Source organism: Diabrotica virgifera, chromosome 8 (assembly GCF_917563875.1).
Source record: "Diabrotica virgifera virgifera chromosome 8, PGI_DIABVI_V3a".
In the NCBI taxonomy this organism is placed as follows: Eukaryota; Metazoa; Arthropoda; class Insecta; order Coleoptera; family Chrysomelidae; genus Diabrotica; species Diabrotica virgifera.
The window spans coordinates 122,644,812-122,668,799 of NC_065450.1; the positions used below are offsets into that span (position 1 = coordinate 122,644,812).

Here is a 23,988-nt window from a genome sequence, read left to right on the forward strand (position 1 = left end):
GAGATGCGGCTTCTTTTTTAATATATTTACATAAAAATTTTATGGGGGTTTTGTTCCTTTAAAGCCCCCAAACGTTTGTATACGTTCCAATTAAACTATTATTGTGGTGCCATTAGTTAAAGACAGTGTTTTTAAAACTTTTTTTGCCTCTTAGTCTTTTTTTGACAAGTCACCTATTATCGAGATGTGGCTTCTTTTTCAAAATGTGCCTAAAAATGCAAATTATAAATAAATTTTCAGATTATTAACAAGTCTCTATAATCGTACTTAACCAATACAAATATGTGGCGGATTCGACAAATATTCAAAATATGTCGATAAACACTGGCTTATCGAAAAGTACTAAGAGACAAAAAAGTTTTAAAAACATTATGTTTAACTAATGGTGCCACAATAATAACTTAATTGGAACGTACACAAAAGTTTGTGGGGGTTTAAAGGAACAAAACACCCATAAAATTTTTATGGGGTGCACAAATTTCACTTTAAGTTTTTTATAAGATATTGCTGCCATAAGAATGCCACCATGTCCATTGTCAATAAAAAATCTCTAAGAGTTTTCGATATATGAAAAAAAATCGATTTTCATTTTGTAACTTCAAAGGGCTGTAACTTTTTTTGTGTGCACTATTGTATATAGGTAAGTGAGGTTTAATCAACTTATTTTTGACCCCAGAATCTGTGGTATATGGTATAATTTATGACCAATCTTTTCGGGACACCCTGTATACAGTGCTGAGCGCGCTAATAACCGGCAAAATAACGGCAAAGATAAGTTGTGAGATAAAAAGAAATAAAACTAGTAGAGGTGAGAAATTTAGCTATAAAAACCTATAAACTTACATTATATTTATTGTTTCCCACCTTTAGACGTATCGGATGAGAATGTCAACTAAAACTGTCACAGTGGCAGTTGTCAAACTCGTCCGATACGTCTAAAGGTGACAAACAGTAAATATAATGTAAATTTAAAGGTTTTTGTCGCTACTAGTGTACTAGTTTCAATTCTGTTTACCTCACAACTTAATATGTTTTCCATCTTTTGCGGTATTTTGCCGGTTATTAGCTTGTTCATCACTGTATAAATGATTAACGTTTTTACAAGTTAATAACCAGATATTGATCAGTTAGATATGTACTGTCCGAGTTTTGTTTTAATATTACTTTCAATTGAATCAAATGGTTTAATTGAATCAAATGATTATGTCTGGATCGCTGTTGGTCATTGACACCATTACAATAATATTTGCAAGTGTTATTTTTTATTTTAATTTTTTAACCTATTTAGATTTACAAATTAAGAAATAAAATGGATAATCCTTAAAGAGGACTCTCTAATAAATGGAAAAGATACGGAAATAACTAACAGCTAATAATTAACATACTCAAATCAATCCTGTGCCTGACTGCAATTGTAATGGGCCTGGATCTCGCGTAACAAAAAAAGTTTATTAATAGCAAGCTGAAAATTTGTTAATAGCTTAACAGTGTCTAGTCGGACAAACTTTGATGCACGGGAACACTGGAACAGGGGAAGTTTTAATTGTGGAACATTTTAAAAGTTTCGAACTTCAGGGTACGAAAACGTCTCATGTATTTTGTCGGACAAAACTTCCAATTGGTTTGTTATCGTTTTATTAAACTCTCATGCAAAAATCAGCCCGCTAGTTATCACCAACATAATTCGTGTCATTTGACATGGTCTACGTGTAGGATTTGTTAAAATTCCCAACATTTATATCGGACAAACATTTTTTCATATATTATATAAAGTTTGCTATTGAATAAACAATCTGCTAGTTTTCACAATCATATACTTGTCAGGATGACAAGTTCCACAATTAAAATCACGTTCCACAATTAAAACTTCCCCTCTTCCAGTGTGCCCATACATCAAAGTTTGTCCGACCAGACACCGTTAAGCTATTAATAGATTTTCAGCTTGCTATTAATAAACTTTTTTTTGGTACGCGAGATACAGGCCTTAAATAAAAGAGAAATGAAGAAGGATGGATGAGAACTACTAAGTTTGAAATCAAAAATGAAGTTGGTAATAAATAAGCTTGAAGGTGAAGCATGACATATTTGTTCTTAGCCTTCTATCGTCTATTTATGGACATATGCCTCTCATACATACTTCAAATTTTGATCCGGCTATGTTTTTTTATGTCATTCACCCATCTCGTCTCTGGTCTTCCTCTTGGTCGTCTGTCTTTGTAAGACCTCCAATGTTGTATTGTGTCATTCCAACGTTGGTCTTTTTGTCTAGCAGGGTGGCATGCCAAGCTCCATTTGAGTATTGCAATTTTTGTTGTGATATCGTCGACTTTTGTTTTGATCTTACCCAGTCGTTCCTTTTTTTATCTGACAGTCGTTTACCTAGGATAGATCTTTCCATTGCCCTTTGTGTTGTTGCTATTTTATTAATATTGGACTTAGTTAGAGCCATGTTTGACATCCGTATGTCATTATAGGAAGGATGGATACACTGGTTGAACACTCTTCTCCTCCAGTACTGAGATATTTTGCGGTTCTTAAGCACCCAACTAAGTTTACTAAATCCTGAACATGCCAGTTTTGCTCTTCTAGGAATTTCAGCACTTTGGTTCTCTTTGTCAAGTTTCTGAATTTGGCGTAGGTAGATACTAGTTACTTGGACTAGTTATTTATAAAGTAAATTGTACTGGCCCCTCTTTCCATCTTTTCACGGTTTGCGCGTGGAGTGATATAATTTGGCAATTTCCGCGATTCGGCAACTATGGAGATACCAGCCAATTCAGTCTGAACTATGCTGGCAATTTTACCCATACCTCATTTTATACTAAGGTTCAGTCATCTGGAGTATATCCCGCATCTTTAGCCTTTTTCCATTTTGGAGCCATCGGTGTATGCGCATTACGCATTTCCCACGTTTGACTCCCTATGTTGTCTTGTAGAAGACAAACGTAGTTTGACAAATGTAGATTTAATAGAGTCGCCTCCGTGTCCTGCATATAACAGGAGTAGCGCTTCCAGCTCACTCAGTGTCACTCGCATCTCAATTGTCCCATTCCTACATAAAGGTTTACACCCGCTGAGTGCAATCGCATCATCGTCATCTGCGCCACCTCTTTGATATATCTAGAGGGGTGATGCTAATGAGCAACTCCATTGCAACAGTTGGTGTTGTTTTCATGGCATGTGTTATAAAACTGCTCGTCAAAAGTTAGGGATATAGAAAATTCGGCTGAATTTTTATAGTAGATTTTTTCGTGAACAGATTAACGGATTCCGCTAATTTTTTTTATTTTAGACTTTTCTTTAGTATTTACACAGTTATTCAAAGGTTTACTCAAACTTTTTTTTTGTACTTATACCGGGTGGAAGAAAAGAAATGTTTTTCTTATGTTAAGTTTGAGACGCCCTGTAGGGAGGACGAGGTACAAATGGGAGTATATATCGAAATCGTATTGTAGTCTTATGTTTTATGAACATTTTGTTTTTTGAATGTCCCTGATATCTTTAGAAATAAAAAAAAAAGACGGTTTTGTAATTTAACATGTGTTTTAACCGAAACAAAAGTTTGAGACACCTTGTAGAGAGAAAAAGGCACAAAGGTGAGTATACCTCGATATTTTGTTGTAGTCTCATATTTTGTGAATATTTTATTTTTTTAATTTCCCTGATATCTTTAATAACAAAGAAACTAGACGATATTACTCTTTAATATGTGTTTTAACTGACGACATGCGTCACATCACACATGTGAAACATAGAAAAACATATTAAAGAGTAATACCGTATAGTTTCTTTGTTATTAAAGATATCAGAAAAATTTAAAAAATAAAATATTCAAAAAATATGAGACTACAACATAATATCGGGGTATACTTACCTTTGTGCCTTTTTCTCCCTACAAAGTGTCTCAAACTTTTGTTTCGGTTAAAACACATGTTAAATTACAAAACCGTCTATTTTTTTTTGTTTCTAAAGATATCAGGGACATTCAAACAACAGCATGTTCACAAAACATAAGACTACAATATTTTTCTGATGTATACTCATATTTGTACCTCGTTCTCCCTACAGGGTGTCTCAAACTTAACACAAGAAAACATTTTTTTCTTCCACCCGGTATAAGTACAAAAAATAAGTTTGAGTAAACATTTGAACAACTGTGTAAATACTAAAGAAAAGGCTAAAATAAAAAAAAATAGCGGAATCCGTCTGTTCGCGAAAAAATCAACTATGAAAATCAGCATAACTTTCTATATCCCAACTTTTGACGAGCAGTTTATTTAGGCAAGCCATCCGCTTAATATTATTTAGTTTGTTGATCGCCGTTGCCTGTAGCACTTTTGGTACCCAAGCAAAAGCTCCGTAGGTTAGCATTGGCCTAATGACAGTAGTGTAGATCCAGGCGATCACCCTGGGCGAAAGGCACCAAGTGCGTCCGACCGTTCACTGACACTGTTCATAGGCAATATATGCTCTGTTAGCTCTACTATCAAAGTAAGAGTTACACGTTAACTTCCTGTCAGGGTTAATACCAAGGTATGTCACCTCTTCACCTGTCAAGTTTATATTACAGTTTAGAAACCTTGTTGGTATTAAGCCCGTGATCCTTCTTTTTCTGGTGAAGACCTTTGGTGAAGACGAAGATCTATGTCTTCTTTGGATTTATATGCAGTGAGTGTTTCTTACACCTTGTTTCTATGTCACCATGTCTGCGAGCAACTTGTAATCTCATAATCTGCTCTCGACATGTGTTCTCTCTTTTTTGCCAAAAAACGCAATAGCACCCAATACGCCACATGGGGTATGGAACTGGGGAGAAAGATACAGCCAACCACTGGGATTGCTCCCTTCATTATTTTCAAGAATTTTTTTCTCATAACCTTTATTATAAATGAACCTAAAACTTCTTACATATTAATTCTTAACTCTTAGAGAGTACAAAAAATATATCTCTTTTCATTTATACACGTAGACTAATATTGTAGAGGGCGCAAAAGTCGAGACCTCGAAAAATAATGGCGGACAGTTAATTTCAGGATTGGGATATCTGAAACAAAAAAATCGTACTGCATTTGAGAAAGAAATGTTTCTTACGTGACAATTTACCACAATTTGGCCAAAAAATAAAAAACAAATATTATTTAACCATGAAAAACTGAAGAAAAACGGTCGATTTTTTCACAAAATTTTTTCAAATTTCCGTAAAATCTTTTTTTTTGGGTATTTTTCACTAACAGTGGTAAATTGTCACGTAAGAAACCTTCCTTTTTCAAATGCCGTACGATTTTTTTGTTTCAGAGATCCTAATACTGAGATTAACTACTGTCCGCCATCGGAACTACTTTTTTTCGAGGCCTCGACTTTGGCGCCCTCTACAATATTAGTGTACGTGCATAAATGAAAAAAGATATATTTTTTGTATTCTCTAAGAGTTAGATATTAATATGTAGAAAGTTTTATGTTCATTTATAATAAAGTTTCTAAGAAGAAAAATCTTAAAAAATGCTTATTTTTGGTCTTCTAAAGTGGACTAGTACCTTAAGACGTTTAATTGTTTTTAATGAAAGGTGTTAATAATATTTTTATAGTTGGATATAATTTTAGGAAAAGCTCCTCCGGATTTAACGAATTTCGCCAAAAATCTCCCACAGAGTTCTCTCAACTATGCAGAACTGAACACCAATGACAAAATTCAAGGAAAATCACAAGCTCAAACACCTTTTTCGAAAAAGGGATACCAAAACCAATACGTTAATGTTACAGTCAATGAAACAAATACTATCAATAACAGGGTTATTATATTTGAACACTCTAAAAATCAAAATGTAAATTTCGACCACAACGAATTAAATATTAAGAGTTCCAGTACAAACAAGAACATTAACGTTAATAGGGTAGCAACACCTTCTCCAAACTTCAATCGAAATCCAAATTTTCTGAGGAGTATTTCGTCTAGTCCCGTTAATATCGACTCGAGGAACGATCAGAAGAAAAATGAAGGGACTGATATGGGCATTGATGTTTGTGTTCTAGAAAAAAGGAAATACGAGGCAGAGTTGAAACGAAATCAGGTAGGTCTATATAATAACATTTTGGAATAGTTTTCCTCGAAAATTTTGTATTTTGATCTCCGAGGTAGGTGTATTATTGATTGGAAGCTTGGACATTAAACAAAGTTGATTCAGGTATATTGGAAGCCTTTATTTGATTTACTAAAAAAATACAATGTAAAATTAATATTTTTAGCTTTTTACTTATTCACCAAGTAGCTTAGTTCACCAAATAGTAAAACTGATAACCTCCGGTGTCTATACAATGATACAGGTTTGTTCGAAGTGTTCTTCCACATTCCGAAGCATTAGCGGACTGATTCGTAGGCATTAGTTAACAGTTCGTAGACAATTAGTCTTCCAAAGTTACGGATAGTGTTCTATAGATTTTACTTTTTAGGTGTCCCACAAAAAAAATCTATCTAAGGGAGACAAATGTGGTAACCGAGGAGTCCATTCGATGCTGCCTCTTCCAATCTAAAGCTGTAGAAAATTTTGATCTAAATATTGACAATTATTAAAAGTATCAGAGGAACACCGCCGCGTCCTTTTGAGAAGTCAAATGATCTTCATCATATTTTTGATCATACTTAATGATATCAATCAAGGCAGGATCAATCACCTCTTCCAGTAATTGTAAATACATTTTTCCAATCAAATTGCCAGGTATAAAATAGCCCCACCAGTCGATCACGTCTGTAGTTTTTCTAAACACCTTTGTCGTAGTTGTATTAAGTTTATACCTCTGTAATATTAGTGTCCCCTTATTTATACCTTTTTTGTAAACGGATATGTTCTTGAAAAATTCCAATCTATTGATGGGTGTTCGTCTTTTTTTATTTTGTTGATAAAGTACCACTTTTGTTTTCTAATCTGTATTTTTTTGATAAACATTTTTATATTTTTATTTTTAGGCTCAACAAGATAGAATAAAGGAACAAGAGATGGAAAAGGCAGAACAGGAAAGATTGGAAGAAATTCTCAACATGTGTGCAGAATATGAAAAACAACAATCAGATAAAAACAAATCTATTCCGAATAGGTAAGTTCATTTTTATTTAATGTAAAAGTTGATAAAACTAAGTTTTACGACCACTATACCATTAAGTTCATAGTTCATGTACATTGAAAAGTTCACAAACAAATATATGAACTATGTATAGTATATCAAAACACATGATGAAAAGGTACAAGAAAGTAATAAGAGAAAATGTCTCAATGTAAATATTACTTACCTACTTTTGTGTTGCGGTTATATCCGACGTCCTGAAGGGCACTAAGGATTGTGAGAAAGAAGTAGAAGTGTTGTTGTTATTCATCTTGTTCTAGAAAGGTTTGGATAGGATAATCAACTGCTCAATTCATTTGAGCAATCCCAACTTGAGCCCTACGACTTTGTATAAGAGTCATAATAAATAGATTTTCTGAAAAATGCTGGACTAAAGGGACAATCCTAGGATGAGCCACAATAGATCTTTAGGTCGAGTGAAAGTGTGGTTAAGTACCCACTCATATTGCATCTAACCTAACTTAACCTTCTAACTTAACTAGCCTAGCCTTCCATAAAGTCTAATTTTAAGAAGGTAGTTCCATCAGTCAAAATCCAAATTTCTCGAAAACGAGATTACTGACCCAGGTCTCTTAAATGATCCAGACCTGTTGATATCCGGACCTTCAAAAGTATTCGTATTTCCCGTTACTATTTATTATATTCCTACTATTACCACAAACTTTTTGATCTGGTAACAATTCGTTCTTGATAAAGCTACAAAGATACGAATTGTAGCGCTCACCGAATATCAGGCAGCTAATCTAGTGGTAGAATATAAATTCTCACCGAAAGTCGATAAAGAGACTCATCGTGGACATGTTTAAGCGTGCTAAGCTGAATAGATACACTAAGATTGACATCACAAACTTGTTGACTTGGACATAGAGACTTACAGCACGCCGAGCTGGGACAATCTTGAGAACCTAACTTCATGGTTTTTAGCGTACTGAGCTATTTTTCATGAGTATTCTCTACCGTAGTGACTATACTCGTATTCAAGGGTAAGAAAGGACTTTTGTCTGTGGCACTTACAGTCTGTTGAGCTACGTATTATCCCATTCCTATGCAGAATAATATACCTCGATCCCTTGTAAACTTCCGATACTGGTAAAGCCCTAGAGTCATTAAGTTTCTTTTATACCGCCGGTTTGTATATAATATTGTAAATAGAGTATGTCGTTCATTTGGAAGAAGAGGGTTACATCTCAAAATGGTAAAGTTTTTTTTTATTGCATCAATACCTTCCTATGGAAAAAATAGTTGCATTTGTAAGTACAGTATCTGAGAGATGGCAGATGTAACTCTTTGGTTTTCCACTAACTTTCTCTACAGAACGTTATTTGCTTTAACGAAAACAGTTATATCTTGGAATATAATAGACAAAAATAAGTTAATTTAATTAAAAGGGTGATTTATTTTTGGGATATAAAGTTATAAGTAAAGATATAACCATTTTTCTTAAAAGTTATAACACTAAAAGTGAACAGTATGTTCTGATAGAAGGATACTTTCTTAGTTGTAACTTTTTTTTGGATACTTCATCATAAAAAAGAAGCAATATAATGTGCGTAAAAAGTAGTTTTGTGAAATGTAACCTTATTCTCCATAGTTATTTTGTTATAGGTATGTGAATTATCTTTTTTTGCATTGGGTAAATTATTATAAATTAAACTGTAGTATTATGTAAGGATTAATTTAATTTAATAATAAATTATTGTTGTCTTTAATAAGAAACGCAATGTTGTCCTGATTACTATTTAAGTTTTCACAAAAATTTCTAAAGAAAAACAATTATGAGGTACTATAGTTGATTTTTTTACCAAGACGAGTAAACTAAAAAGACAGATTCACACCCAAGAAAGTTACTAGAAACGTCACCAAATTCATCTTCTTTTCTCGTTGATCATATCAGCTTTCGATGATAATCCATACATATTATATTATACTAACACATCGCTAAAGAATTCTAAAAACAACTGTTTTTATATAAAAGTAGACTAAAAATCTAAAAATTAAAGGAATAATGCAGAAAACACAAAAAATGGCCGATATACTTAATTAACCTATAAAATGACAGAAGTGCCAAAATTTCATAAATGTCATTAGTGTCAAAATTTAATAACAGTGGAGTAAACTTGCCTGCGGTTGGACCAGTTAGAAACAAGCATTACGGCGCGGTAAATTTGAATCACTCCTCTTGGTTAAAAAACAAACAATAGTATTGCTTTATGTTTCATTTTGTGTTATACAAACTATTTAATTAGTTTTTTTTTAATGTTTGATTAATATAATAAGTTTTATTAAATCATAATTGATATAATGGCATTTTTAATAATACTTTATTAATATATTTCCTAAAATGTAACTTTATAAGCAAACAGTGTATTAAAAAGATAATAATTCTTTATTCAAGAAGGTTATATCTTAGTTTTTTTCTAAACTTGATAAGTATCTTAAAAAAGAAAATTCTTGTCAGAGCGATAAAAAGATCAGAAATCTATCATACTCAATAACTAAATCCTATAATATAAATAAACACTGCACAAAATAAATGAAATAAACTAATATGAATCTTAAAACCTTTCTACTGAAAAAGTGAAAATTCTTAGTTATAACCCTTTTCTTCCAAATGAACGATGTGTTTGTATATAGTTCTGAAAATAAAACCTGTTTTTCTGGCAGCTACTGAGTTTCTTATACAGACCCTCATAAGGTTCGGACCAACGAAGCCTGTTGAGAAGCGCTTCACCAGTTTACCAATATGTACGCTGGCAAAGAGAGAAGAGATAGAAAATAAATAATATTGAAAAGGAAAGAGCACAGTTGGCACCCCAAAGTACTGTAAAATTAATAAATATTTATTTTGTGATAAAATCGATCGGACTATCTTGTCCCCAAGAATATGAACGGCCAGTGGCGTAGCTAGCCCCACAGGGGCCCCCTATCAAAGTTTGTCGCGGGGCCTTTTTCCACGACTGATATGGGATAGTGCTAAAAAAATGTTCAACAAAAGCAGCAAAAAGGCGTGTATAGAATAGAAATATACTTTATTGCCACTGAAAATTTTACAATTTTATAGACAAAGCGTAGGTACAAAGAGTAGGAAAAAAAACAACAACAAATACAGTTTACTGAAATTAAACAAATCGTCGTTATTATTACAAAATAAAAGATAATGAAATAAAACAAAACAATACAGGGTGCTTTATTAATAATTGGAAATATTATAGCTGTAGATTCCTGGGTTCAAAATATTACGGTTCTGGAGCTGGAGCTGGAGCTCTTTGAAGATGGTGCCTTTTAATTAATTTTTTTGAAATACCTCTAGAACACATCTATTTAGAAAAACTAAAACTGAAACGGCTATTTATCTTCCAGAGATGAATATATTTCATAAATTGCGAATTTCTAGTACCGGTCATATGCGTCCTCTTTGGGTAGGGCAACGGTTATTTTATCGCATACCTTTTTTGTCTTTAACTTTTAAGCATTTTTTACACTAGATTATTAAATTGTGTGGTATTCTAGTACTAAAAGTTACTCTTACTTTAAGTCGGTAGGATACACCGTTTTCCAGAAAAATCGATTTGAAATTTTTTGGTTTTTTGAATTTGTTCAAAATTTTAAAAAATTTCAAAAAAAAAAACGGTGTATTTTACCGACCCAAAGAAGAGTAACTTTTACCATAATTTAATAATCTAGTGTCAAAAATGTTTCAAAATTAAAGACACAAAAAATAATGCGATAAAATAACCGTTGACCTACTAGAAACGGACGTATATGACCGGTACTAGAAATTCGCAATTGATGAAATCGATTCATCTCTGGATTAAACATACCAGTTTTCGTTTTTTGTTTTCATAGCTTTTTTGAAAATTTTTCTCACATTAAAAATCACAAAATTTTCAAATCGACATTTCTAGAAAACGGTGTGTACTACCGACTTAAAGCAAGAGTACCTTTTATTACTAGAATGCCTCACAATTTAATAATCCAGTGTCAAAAAGGCTTAAAAGTTAAAGATAAAAAAGAAGATAAATATACGTACCAGTTTTGGTTTCTCTAAATAGAAGCGTTCTGGAGGTATATAAAAAAAACTAATTACAAGACGCCTTTTTCAAAAAGCTCTAGCTTCTATAAGAAGCATTTTCAGACTAGGTGATTTGGGTTAAATCTTAATACATATTTTGAGCCCAGGAATCCACAGTTAAATTATTTCCAATTATTAATGAAACACCCTGTATATTGTAAAATAAATTTAAATAAATTGCAAATTGAATAATACATCCTTAGGAACTAATAAGTTCAGCGTATAACACTCAAATATAGATAATAATAATAAATCTAATAAACTCTACTAATCCAAAGTTGAAAAACGGATTTTAATTGAGACTCATTGTTTTAAAACAGATTCAGTTTGTTCAAGCCAAGGGTGAATAGACATTAAAAAGGAACGAAAACAAAGAAGCTCTGTTCTTTAACGGCGAGCGACCGGCAAATAGATATACATAACTAAATACAACTAGATAAAGAACAGATTACACGAAAATATACGCAAACAATACACAGTGTTTCAATGTTTCAACTTATCAAAGGTTAAGCGATTACAAATATTGCAATTTCGCATTATACATTATACAATGTCTCACACAGCCAACGGTGAATAGACAATAAGAAGTAGCTTGGAGACAAAAAACCTCTGTTGTTATAGAACGGCAAGAGGCAGAAAATAGATAGGTACCTGTACAGTACATAAATATAGTTTATAATAAAGAATCCATTACACGAAAATGTCGATATCCCAACAATATATGTACACTGTTTCAAAGCGTTTTAATAGTGAAATAATTGCAGAATATTTTGTTCAATTGTTTGAATATAATTTTGTTTCGACATGCCGCGTTGGGGCCCCTGAATGTCGGGGGCCCCCGTATAATTGATACGGCTGATACGGCGGTAGCTACGCCTCTGTGAACGGCGTTACAAATATTAGTAACAATACTACTAATATTAAAAATATTAGTAGTATTGTTTTAACACAATGATAAAAATTAAATCAACGTGGTTAGACCACTACATAAAAAATATCACGGCACTGATCGTATCTCCGTCGAAACGGTGGACACCTTAGTACCTGTATGTTAAATTCCTTTAAACCGTGTCATTTTACCGGCAATTCACGGGGAAAACGAGCCGCTCCACAGGGATCATAAATTAGGGTTCAGTATTAGCTTAAGAATCATAAATAACAAATAATTTTGAAAGAAATTTCGCTATTTCACGTTGCGTTGATTCCCGTCTTCAGTTTTATCTTTTTCTGTTGCAGTTTTCTATTATACGCTGCGTTGGAATTCTTTTTTAGTTACAAAATGAACGTCCACCATTAAAGAACCGAAAGACATACCAAATACATACCAAAACATGTTACAATAATTAAGTTTTGACTTACAATATTTACCTTTCCTTTGATCTTTGAATCTTTACCATAGTATCAATATTTACTTTTATCCTTGTGTCCAAGTGTCCAATCTTTTAAATCAAAAGGGACATGATAATATGGTGGTTAAATATTGCCATTTTAAGATATTCTGTATTAAGCTACATTAACCTTTATTAAGAGTTTATCAGCTCCTAAAAACTTCTCAAATTCTCTAAAATTTCTTAAAGTTATTTGAGTATACCTACTTCAATTGGAAATTTTAAAATGTTCATTACAATACAGATCATTATTATAAGCTATTATAAAATACACCAGCTATTATATACAACCTATAATATATTGTGCATTATATTTAGTTTTCAACTTAATTGAAAAATATGTATTTTTAGAATAAAAACGAATGGATCTCTACCACGGGACAAGAGGGGACAATACGCACCTCCTTCTCCAAGCTACAGTTCTACACCGCCCTCATCTCCTCTCGATATATTACATAATGAACTCATTAAACAGTCCAAACACCATAATTTTGAAGATACACCTGGTTCGACCCGCACATATTACGAAAATGTTGAACTGAAGACGCCTGAGCAAGAGTTTCGAGTTGTAGAGAGAAAGAGCCCGTATGAAAATGTGTACGCCCAACAAAATCATCCTGGGCCGTATCCACCTTCTCCACGGACTAGAATTAAAACGTTTATTACGACTAACAAAGAACAGTAAGTAAATCAGTGATAGTAATGTTAACCAATACCGCGAAATGTTATGATTCGTTTATATTACTTGACATTTTCAGTTTTGTCGAAAATAAGAACACACTGGCGTTTTAGTTACCTAGGCAACATTTCATTTTAATAATATGAAGGACCTCCTCATAAGCAAAAATTTATCTCTTTCCCTAAGACTCTCTCTCTCTTGTCGTTTCCCCATTACTGAGGATCGTGATTTCTTCCAATATCCCTAATAGTGTTTCTCCATTGGTCTCTATCTTCAGCTGCTCTAAGAGCTTCGCAGAATGAGTTTCCAGCTGAATTCTTTATTTGGTCGGACCATCTAGTTGGTGATCGTCCTCTTGATCTTCTCCCCGGAACGTTTCCAGAAACGATTAATCTCTCCAAACTGTCGTCACCTCTGCGAACCACGTGACCAAAGAATTGCAGAATTTGTTGCAGACATATTGTGGACAGCCTTTTTTTAATATTGAGTTGGTTTAGAATAGAAACGTTTGTCCTATGAGCTGTCCATGGTATGCGCAGCATTCTTCTCCAGCACCACATCTCAAAGGCATCAATTTTTTGGCGCTCGCATGCGCGAAGGGTCCAAGTCTCTGCTCCGTATAAAAATATTGAGAATACAAGGGCATTCACCAGTCTCATCTTGATATTTTGAGAGATAGATATGTCTTTCCAAACTTTAGTTAGGCGACTCATCGCATTTTTTGCCATACCAATACGTCTCCGAACTTCTGCTTCACAGTTGCCATCGTTAGTTATACTAGACCCGAGATAGACAAATGTGTTTACTATCTGGTATTCCTGTAACATGTTAGTCGGTTGAATAGTGTCGAATCTGTCGACCACCATTATTTTTTTCTTAGCTTTATTGATTTTCAGACCAACTTTATTGCTTTCGTGCTCAACTCTTCGCAGAAGATCAAACATTTCTTGCTCATTTGCTGCTATAAGTGTAGTGTCATCAGCAAATCTCAAATTGGAGATTTTCCTACCGGCTACTGTTACTCCACCGGCCCATCCTTCTAAAACCATCCTCATGACATGTTCACCATAAATATTAAATAGGTCAGGTGACAACACGCATCCTTGTCTAACACCTCTCTCGGTCTTGAATTGGTTTGAGAACTTCTGATCTAGTCGTACTGTCGCTATATTAGACTGGTACAGATTTTTAATAAGTGTCACCAGGTGCATTGGTGCGACCATTTCTATTAAAATTGACCACAGATTTATCCAGCTTACACAATCAAATGCCTTTTGGTAGTCAACGAAGCATATAATCATAGGTACTTGAAAATCTCTAGACTTTTCAATAAGTTGTCTCAGGTTCAGGATTTGTTCCCTTGTACCTTTACCATTTACAAATCCCGCTTGTTCCTGAGGTATTTGGTAATGTAGATAGGTTTTTAATCTGTTTTTGATGATATGCAACAAGATTTTACTAGCATGTGTTATTAGTGACAGTGTGCGGTAGTTTTCACATCTGGTAGTAGTTCCTTTTTTGTGTAGCGGGATATAATTGAGGTGCACCAATCAGATGGCCATTTTCCTGAATTCCAAACAGCGACACAGATAGAATGGATGATATGTATTCCTTTGTCACCTAGTAACTGTAGTATTTCACATGGTATTGAATCAATGCCTGGGGATTTATTTCTCTTTAGTGATTTAATTGCATCTTTGACTTCAGCGAGTAAGACAGTAGGTTCTCTAGGGTAGTAAGAGGGCCACTGATGTTCTGCTGATACCTCGTTATTTTTATATAGCTCGTCACAGTAGTTTCGCCATGTTTCCAATATTTCGTCAGTATCGGTCTTTAGATTACCTTTCTTATCTATTACAGACCACGTTTGAGGTTTAAATTCTCTGGTAAGGAACTTGATCTTCTGGAATAAATCCCTCGGTTCATTTCGACAGCCATGTTCCTCTATCTCTCTGCATATTTGAGAGATGTAATCAGCTTTGTCTTTGCGGCACTGTTTTTTGATTTCTTTCGATAACGCTCTGTATTCATCGTTTGTTCCGTGTCTAGTTTTGTGTTCTTTTCTGCGTTGAATCACAGTCCACTCGGATATCCATGGCTTACGACCAGTGGAAACCGCTGCCTCACAGTCTTTTGCAGCGTCGATTACCTTATCTTTGAAATAAATCCAAGTGCTCTCAGGGTCACTATCTACTTGTTCTAAAGAGAGAGCTTCTTGTAGGTTGTGTTGGAAGTCATTGATTTTTGATGGATTTAGAGACATGACTTTTCTCTGGGGTCTTCTTTTGGGAACTTTAAAACGAAGTCGAACGTTCAATATCAGGAGTTGATGATCGCTTCCACAGTCTGCGCCAGGATATGTTTTACAGTTGATGGCCGACGACTTCCATCTTGATCTCATTAGGATGTAGTCTATTTGATTCCTTGTTCGTCCATCTGGGCTGCGCCATGTGTATAATCTCCGTGGATGATGTTGATATAACGTGTTTGTAATTGTAAGATGTTGTTCTACACAGAACTTCACTAGACGGTCGCCATTCTCATTTCTCTGTCCCAGTCCATTTTTGCCCAGCACTCCTTCAATATTTTCATTAGATGACCCCACTTTGGCGTTAAAATCTCCTAGAATTATGATGAGTTCACGATTCGGAAGAGCGCGAACAGTTTCTTCTAGACGACCATAGAACCTGTTGATGTCTTCTTCTTGTGTAGCTGTTGTAGGAGCGTATACCTGGACAAGGTGTAGGGTATTGGTGGATATTCTCATTTTAAGGGATATTATCCTGTCATCAATAGTATTATATCCAATTACGCAGTCGTTAAGTTTAGAGGGTACAATTATTGCGACTCCATTTGTACTTTTGTTATCTGGGCCTGAAAAATAGACGACGTTGCCAGCAGTTGTTTTAAAATGCCCTTTACCTCTCCAGTGAGTTTCAGAGAGTCCCAGTACCGAAAGATTGTGGTCGGCCATTTCTTTTTCAATTATGTGTAACTTTCCAGGGTTTTGGATCAGTCCCTGGACGTTCCATGTACCAATTCGCTGACATTTTCTTAAATTAAATGAAAATTTGGATTCAGTCGCACAATTTCTGCCAGGTGCCTGGTCCCTCACACCTTGGCAGCCGGTAGCAAATTTCACACCATCCGACCCGGAACCGAGATGGCGCCGAGCGTGAGTCGGATCGCTACACATTCCATCTTCACTTACTGAAATTGTCAAAAGACTACGTCTAGTTAAATGCTACATTTTTCCGATCTTACTGTATGGTGTGGAGGCCTGGACGCTGACAGAGACGCTCACGAAAAAACTAGAAGCATTCAAAATGTGGGGGTACCGACGCATTCTTCGTATATCCTGGACCGGACATGTCACCAACATGATGTAATCCACAGAATCGGAAAAGAGAAAAAAATCGTGAGCACAATTAAACAAAAAAACTTGAGTATCTAGGCCACATATTGAGACACGATAAGTACCGTCTACTGCAATTGATTGTCCAGGGGAAAATAGGCAGTAAGCGAAGGCCAGGCAGGAGAAGACACTCATGGCTCCAAAATCTGCGGAAGTGGTTCTGGACCAAGAGCTAGCAACGTTGGAAAAAAATATTTTAAGACAACTGGTTTTTTAATATATTATTCCCTATGCTTCCTCGAACACCGTACCGGCCATCTGGCTGGGTTGCGTTCATTACTGCGCAGCACATTTGTACAGGTAAACATATCGAATTTAAAATTATTATAAGACGAAAAATATTTTAATATTACTTTTTAAACATTATTAGAAATATGAACTATAATTGCAAGACATTTTTGTGGTTTAAAAAGTAATGACAAAAAAATGTTTCGTCCTAAAATAATTTAAATTCAATATACAGGGTGATTGATGAGTGTGACAAAACTCAGTAGATCCGCTATAGTAATAGATAGCAATAAAAGTTGATAACAAAAATTGTAGCCAACTTTCAGCTTTACATTACGAAATTAGTTAGAATGTTACAGAGTGTTCGATAATATAGTGGCAAACCAAACTTATGTTTTTTAAATGGAACACCCTATATTTTATTTTATATTCAAAATTCTCTTAACTTTCCCATCACAAAAATATAAAGGTTTGTTATGTTGTATTATAGGGCTTTTACAAAGTTATAACCAATTTTTTATGAAAAACGTAACAAGTTCAGCTCCCTGTATAAATAAAAATAAGCCTAACGGCAATGGTTTTGTTGATTGTCAAAATTTATAAAAACGGTTGATTATGCTAATTTTCCTTATCGAATACAGGGTGAGTCAAAACGCAAGTACATTCTTTTCTTAGAAATGTTAAATGGAACACCCTGTATTTTATATCACCATCGAAAAGTATCAATACCGTACTTTATTTTTTTTATAATATTCCCTATGCCTAAATTTGTTAGAGATATTTTCATTTTTCAGAGCAAGGTGTTCTATTTAAAATTACTGAGAAAACAATGTACTTGCGTTTTGACTCATCATGTCGTATTCGATATAAAGAAAATTAGCAATATCAACCATTTTTATAAATTTTGACAATCAACAAAAAAATATGGCACCAATAAACCATTGCTGTTGTGCTTATTTTTATTTATACAGGGAGCTGAACTTAATACGATTTTCGTAGAACATTGGTTATAACTTTGTAAATACCCTGTATAACATAACAAACCTTTATATTTTTGTGATGGAGAAGTTAACAGGACTTCGAATATAAAATAAAATATAGGGTGTCCATTTAAAAAACATACGTTTGGTCTGCCACTATGATATCGAACACCCTGTAACATTCTAACTAATTTTGTAATGTGAAGTTCAAAGTTGGCTACAAGTTTTGTTATTAACTTTTATTGCTATATATTACTATAGCGGATCTACTACGCTTTAGCATACTAATCAATCACCCTGATTTTGTATTTACCTGTACAGGTGTGCTGCGCAGTCATGAACGCAACCTGTATCAGCAGCCAGATGGCCGGTACGGTGTTCGAGGAAGCATAGGGAACAATATATGAAAAAATCAGCTGTCTTAAAATAGTTTCTCGAAAACGTTGCTAGCTCTTAGACCATTCGGGCTCACATCAGTCGACCTATTCAGAATTGCCGCAAGCAAGATCAGAATTTTCATGTTAATAGCTAACGTTCGCAACGGACAGGGCACTTGAAGAAGAGGAAGGCAACATTTATATAGTTATAATGTGCGAATAAATATAGTAAATACATAAATATAGTGAATTTTAACAAATTCATAACTTATAGACAAGAGGCCCTAATAGACTAGGAGTCGGTAGAGGTGAAATTTGCTAACCATTTTAGGCACATGCGTCGACAGTGGCGCATCAAACTTTCAACTTATGGACGTGATAAATAAATTAAAAGCTACCCTCCCTCACTCACAGAATTCAATGTTGTTCATTTTTTTAAGTTCTGTGTGATTAAAAACTAAGACTAATACGCGTAATTTTAACTCACCACCCCGTGGTGGGTAAAAAAATTAAAAAACTTTCTGAGGTTATGGACACTCAACCTACGGACATTGTATAACTAGACCATTGTGTAAATAAACAATGCTACGGATCTATAAAAAATACAAATATTTTATAAAAGCCTCAGCTATGCCTGTGATTTTTTTTTTAAAATGATTGCATCACTCCTAAAAACAAAACTAAAAACGAGAAATGAAGTTTGACGGTGGGAGAGGGGGGAAGGGGTTGGTGGATTAAAATTACACGGAGTCTTATTTATTAATCACATATAACTTAAAAAAATGAAAAAAAAATCATTCTGGGAGTGAGGGAGGGTAGCTTTTAATTTATTTATCCCCTCCATATATGGAAAGTTTGATGCGCCACTAAGTTATAGGCTTTTATTGTGCCTAAAATGATAAACAAATTTCACCTATACCGGCTCCTAATCTATAATCTGATGCTAGTTTTTCGGGCCAGAAACCTCCTGAAATCAACGGATGACAGATTGATTCATTTCTTCCCAGTCCCTGAAAAGTAATCTAGGAGTTCCTAACTATACTCGTATCAAAAGCAATGTAACAGATAAATAAACTAGTAATTGGACTTCGTAAGTTCTAGGTTTTTATCCAAAGTTTTCACTAATTTTTCTTATTTGTATGTGTTCTTATTGTATCTATGCCATACGATAAATAAGTTCACTAATTTTGAGTCATTTTTACTAAACTTTCGGTCATAATTGTTTAAACGGAACCGACTTCAACACCGAAACTAAAGATTCAAACTCGACTTTTCAATACGTTTCGACTGATATGTCACATGTACTATTTCTGCGACTATGATATATCCAATGTCGAACGAATTGACCAATATACATATTTTGGAACAATGATCATATCCACAGATGATTACTTCCAGAAAATCAAAATCAGAATAGAAAAGGCTAGAGTAAATGTTAACAAAGTGAGAAAAGTGCTCTGCACTAGAGATTTGAAGTTGGAGATAAGAGTTAGGTTGGCTAGGTGCTACGTTTTCTCAAGTTTGTTTTATGGAATGGAAGCTTTGACCTTGAATGCGGCATCAACGAAAAAAATAGAATCATTCGAGCTGTGGGTGCACAGAAGAATTCCTAAAATATCGTGAACAGAACACGTCACAAACAAAGAGGTTCTGAGAAAGATGAATAAAGAAATGGAAATCTTAAATACCATCAAAACAAGAAAATTAGGATATCTCGGACATATTACACGTGGAGAGAGATTCAACTTGCTCTAATTGATTATGCAGAGAAAGATTCAAGGAAAAAGATACTTTTGGTTGCAACTTTAAATAAATAATACCATCCTTGGGTTATAAACTTTCATTCAACACCTCATTTGTCATTCTATCTGTATTAATATCGGAGAAGTTATATTCGCGGATGGACGGCTATAGGGACAGACAGTCATAAAACCGCAAGTATATATCTTTTCTGGTCTTGTTAAGGCGCGTCGAATAATATATCGCTTGTACTATTTTGGTGACTCTAAAACAGTACTTCCGGTTGTATTTCTAAAAAAGGAAGTCCTAGGTCAAATTTCTCACTTTTAGTACCATCCTTGGATTGGCTTTCATTCGACACCTCGTTTGTCATTCTACCTGGTATAATGACGGAGGAGTTGTGTTTAAGTTTCATAATTCAATGTTTTCACATTTTTTCAAAATTTGGTGAAAACAAAATGTATCATAAAGTTTTTTGGGCTTCTCTATAAAAACGTCTGAAAATATAAACTAAAAATAATGTACCATCATCATAAACAAAAATTTAGCCAAATTTAAAATTTATTTTATATTCTTTTAATCCTCCACTATATTTTTTATTCCATTGTATTGGGTGGAATCAAATAGTTGTAGTTTTCAGTTAATTAAAAATTTCTTCTTCTTTTATACAGGGTGTCCCAGACTAATTTAGCCAGGCTATATCTCTTAAACGAATAGAGATTTTCGAATGGGACAAAAACTGATCTATTCCATTTGTAATACACTGTAATATGGCGTAGAAAAAATCATCCCCTAAATATTCATCCCTTAGTTACAACCCCTAACTTTAATTTTTTTAATAGCACCCTGTACATTTTTTTAAAGTTTTGGATGTGGTCTTCGATCGTCTATTCAACACATTTTTTGAAAATAAAATCGGTTAGTAAGTAATCAAGAAAAATATCAGTTTATTTTTGATAATTATGTGTCCCAGACTAATTTATCCAGGCTATATTTCTTAAACGAATAAAGATTTTCGAATGGGACAAAAACTAATCTATTCCATTTGTAATACACTTTAATATGGCGTAGAAAAAAAATCATCCCCTAAATATTCATCCCTTAGTTACAACCCTTAACTTTAATTTTTAAATAGCACCCTGTAACTAAGGGATGAATATGTAGGGGATGATTTTTTTCTACACCATATTAAAGTGTATTACAAATGGAATAGATCAGTCTTTGTGCCATTCGAAAATCTTTATTCTTTTAAGAAATATAGCCTGGATAAATTAGTCTGGAACACATAATTAACAAAATTAAACTGATATTTTCTTGATCATTTACGAGCCGATTTTATTTTTAAAAAATGTGTTGAATAGACGATCGAAGACCACATCCAAAACTATAAAAAAATGTACAGGGTGCTATTAAAAAAATTAAAGTTAGGGGTTGTAACTAAGGGATGAATATTTAGGGGATGATTTTTTCTACGCCATATAACAGTGTATTACAAATGGAATAGATCAGTTTTTGTCCCATTCGAAAATCTCTATTTGTTTAAGAGATATAGCCTGGCTAAATTAGTCTGGGACACCCTGTATAGGCAGTACTGCCTGTTTTTCTTCAACGGTGCCTTTCATTCTTCCCCTAAGTTGTCATTCCATCTTTTCCTTGAGCGTCCTATACTTCTCCTGCCTAACGGTGACTTGTCCCTGGCTATTCTTACTATTCTTGATTCAGACATCCTGATTATGTGCTCATTCCACTCTTCTTTTCTGTTCTTTACCCAGGTATTTATATTGTCTACCCCACATATGTGTCTGATTTCCTCACTTCTTACCCTATCCTGTAGTCCTTTTCCAGCAATCCTTCTTAAGATCTTCATTTCGTTGGTTTCCAGATGTCTTCGTGTTTTGCTTGTATCTGGTCTTGTTTCGGCCGTGTAAGTCATAACTGGCCTAATAATTGACTTATAAATTCGGGCCTTTGTTTCCAATCTTAGGTGTTCGTTTTTCCAAATTGTGTCGTTTAGGCATCCGGCCGTTCTACGGGCTTTAATTATTTGTTCTTTTACCTTATCTTCGATATTGTTGTCGGCTGATAGAATAATTCCCAGATATTTGAAAGTCATTACTTGTTGTATAATTTGATTGTCTAACTCCAATTTTTTTCTTATTGGTTCTTTGGCAATTACTAAGCTTTTTGTTTTTTGGGCTGATATTTTCATATTCATTTCTTTTGCGTTAATGTTGAACTCGTGCAATAATCTTTGTAGGTCGTCTTCGCACTCTGCTACTAACACGGTGTCATCAGCGTAACAGAGTATTTTTATCTCTCTATTGCCCATTTTGTACCCTCTTTTTTTTCTTCACTTGTTTTATTATTGCATCCAAGATTATGTTAAACAGTAGAGGGCTTAGTGAATCTCCTTGCCTGATTCCTGTGTTTGTTTCTATGGGTTATGTTATTATTCCATTGACTTTCATTTCTATTTTATTTCTTACATATATGTTTTCTATCAGTTTTATGATATTCAGTGGTAAATTTTTGTCATGTAGTAGGTGTATCACATCTTTTAATTGGATTCTATAAAACGCTTTCTCTAGGTCTGTGAAACAGAAAATGTTATGTTCTAATGATTTCTCCGCTATTTGCCTTATCACAAAACTGCATCGTTACATGATCTTCCACTTCTAAATCCTTGTTGTTCATCCGATATATTTATGCACGCCATTATTTTCTCCATAAGTATTTTTGTTGTGAGTTTCAGTATAGTGCTCAGTAAATTTATCCCTCTATAGTTACTGGGGTCTGCCCTATCACCTTTCTTAAATAACGCTATCATTTGAGTGGTTCTCCATTCTTCTGGAATTCTTCCTGTATTTATTATTTTACTTATAAGGATATTCAGTTCTTTGTGAAGTCTATCTCCTCCGTATTTTAAAATTTCATTAGCTATTCCATCTTTTCCAGGAGCTTTTCGATTTTTCATCTTTTTTAAGGCGTTCTTTATATCTCCCCCTTTAATTCCTGTTTTTTCATCCGATTCTAATCCTGGTTTTTCCAGTTCTTTGTGATTAGCTGTTTGATAGAGGTTTTTTAGGTAAGTTGTCCATTTATTTGTATCAATATGTTTTACTTCTATCAATTCCTTCATCTCTGCTCTTTGACCTCTTATCATTTTCCACATTTCCTTTTGCATCCCATAAAAGTCGTGCTTCATCTCTTTTGAAAATGCTTCCCAATGTGCTGTTTTCTTCCTTCTTACTATTGAGTTTAATTCATTTCGTACTCTTTTATATTCTTCATATGTTTGTCTCGTTCTTTTGGACTTGTATTCTAGGTAGATTTTCTTTTTTCTGGGCATTTTATTTTTATTTCTTCACAGAACCATGGAGTTCTCCTTTTCTTTCGTATATGTTTACTTATCTTACGTTCTCCAAGAGCTTCCGTTGCTGCCATTTTGATATTATCTCTGATCTTCCTCCAACTTTCTTCTATGTCTTCATCCGTTGTAATGTAGTTTTCATTCAGTACTTTTTGCAGTCTTCTCTGGTATAGATCTCGTGTTGACAAGTCTCGTAGCTGTTCTACCTTTATTCTTGTCTCACATACAACAGGGTCTTCTTTCCTGTTTCTTTGTAGCTCTATTCTGATTTTTCCAAGTACTAGAAGGTTGTTATCGCTTTCAATATTAGCTGCACTTAAACTTAAACACTGCCTGGGATAACTATCCAGGGACAACTATCGGGTGCATCGAGTAGTTTGGTAGTTATCACAGCCGGTCCCAAGCCCGGATAAAAGTGGAGGGTTAATAGGCGACGTTAGCAACCTACCTATCGTAAAATGAAGCAATGCTCAAAGAACCAACGGGATGCCTCGGAACAGGACGGATACACAGATGACGAAAACGGCAAGAATCAGGACAAAGAATAGGAAAAATATACTCAGAATTGCGACATGGAATATAAAATCATTGAACAACAGAGACCAGGAGTTAGAAAAGGAACT

At 34.2% G+C, this 23,988-nt stretch overlaps 1 protein-coding gene across 1 annotated transcript in view; it reads left to right on the forward strand.

Annotated features, from left to right (window-relative positions):
• The window catches only part of LOC126890488 (cingulin), a 374,566-nt gene that overhangs the window by 211,690 nt on the left and 138,888 nt on the right, over nt 1-23,988 (forward strand). Inside the window, exons 5-7 of the mRNA XM_050659471.1 lie at nt 5,602-6,068; nt 6,962-7,089; nt 12,928-13,257. Coding sequence (XP_050515428.1) covers nt 5,602-6,068; nt 6,962-7,089; nt 12,928-13,257 — 925 coding nt within the window. The remainder of the gene's footprint in view (nt 1-5,601; nt 6,069-6,961; nt 7,090-12,927; nt 13,258-23,988) is intronic.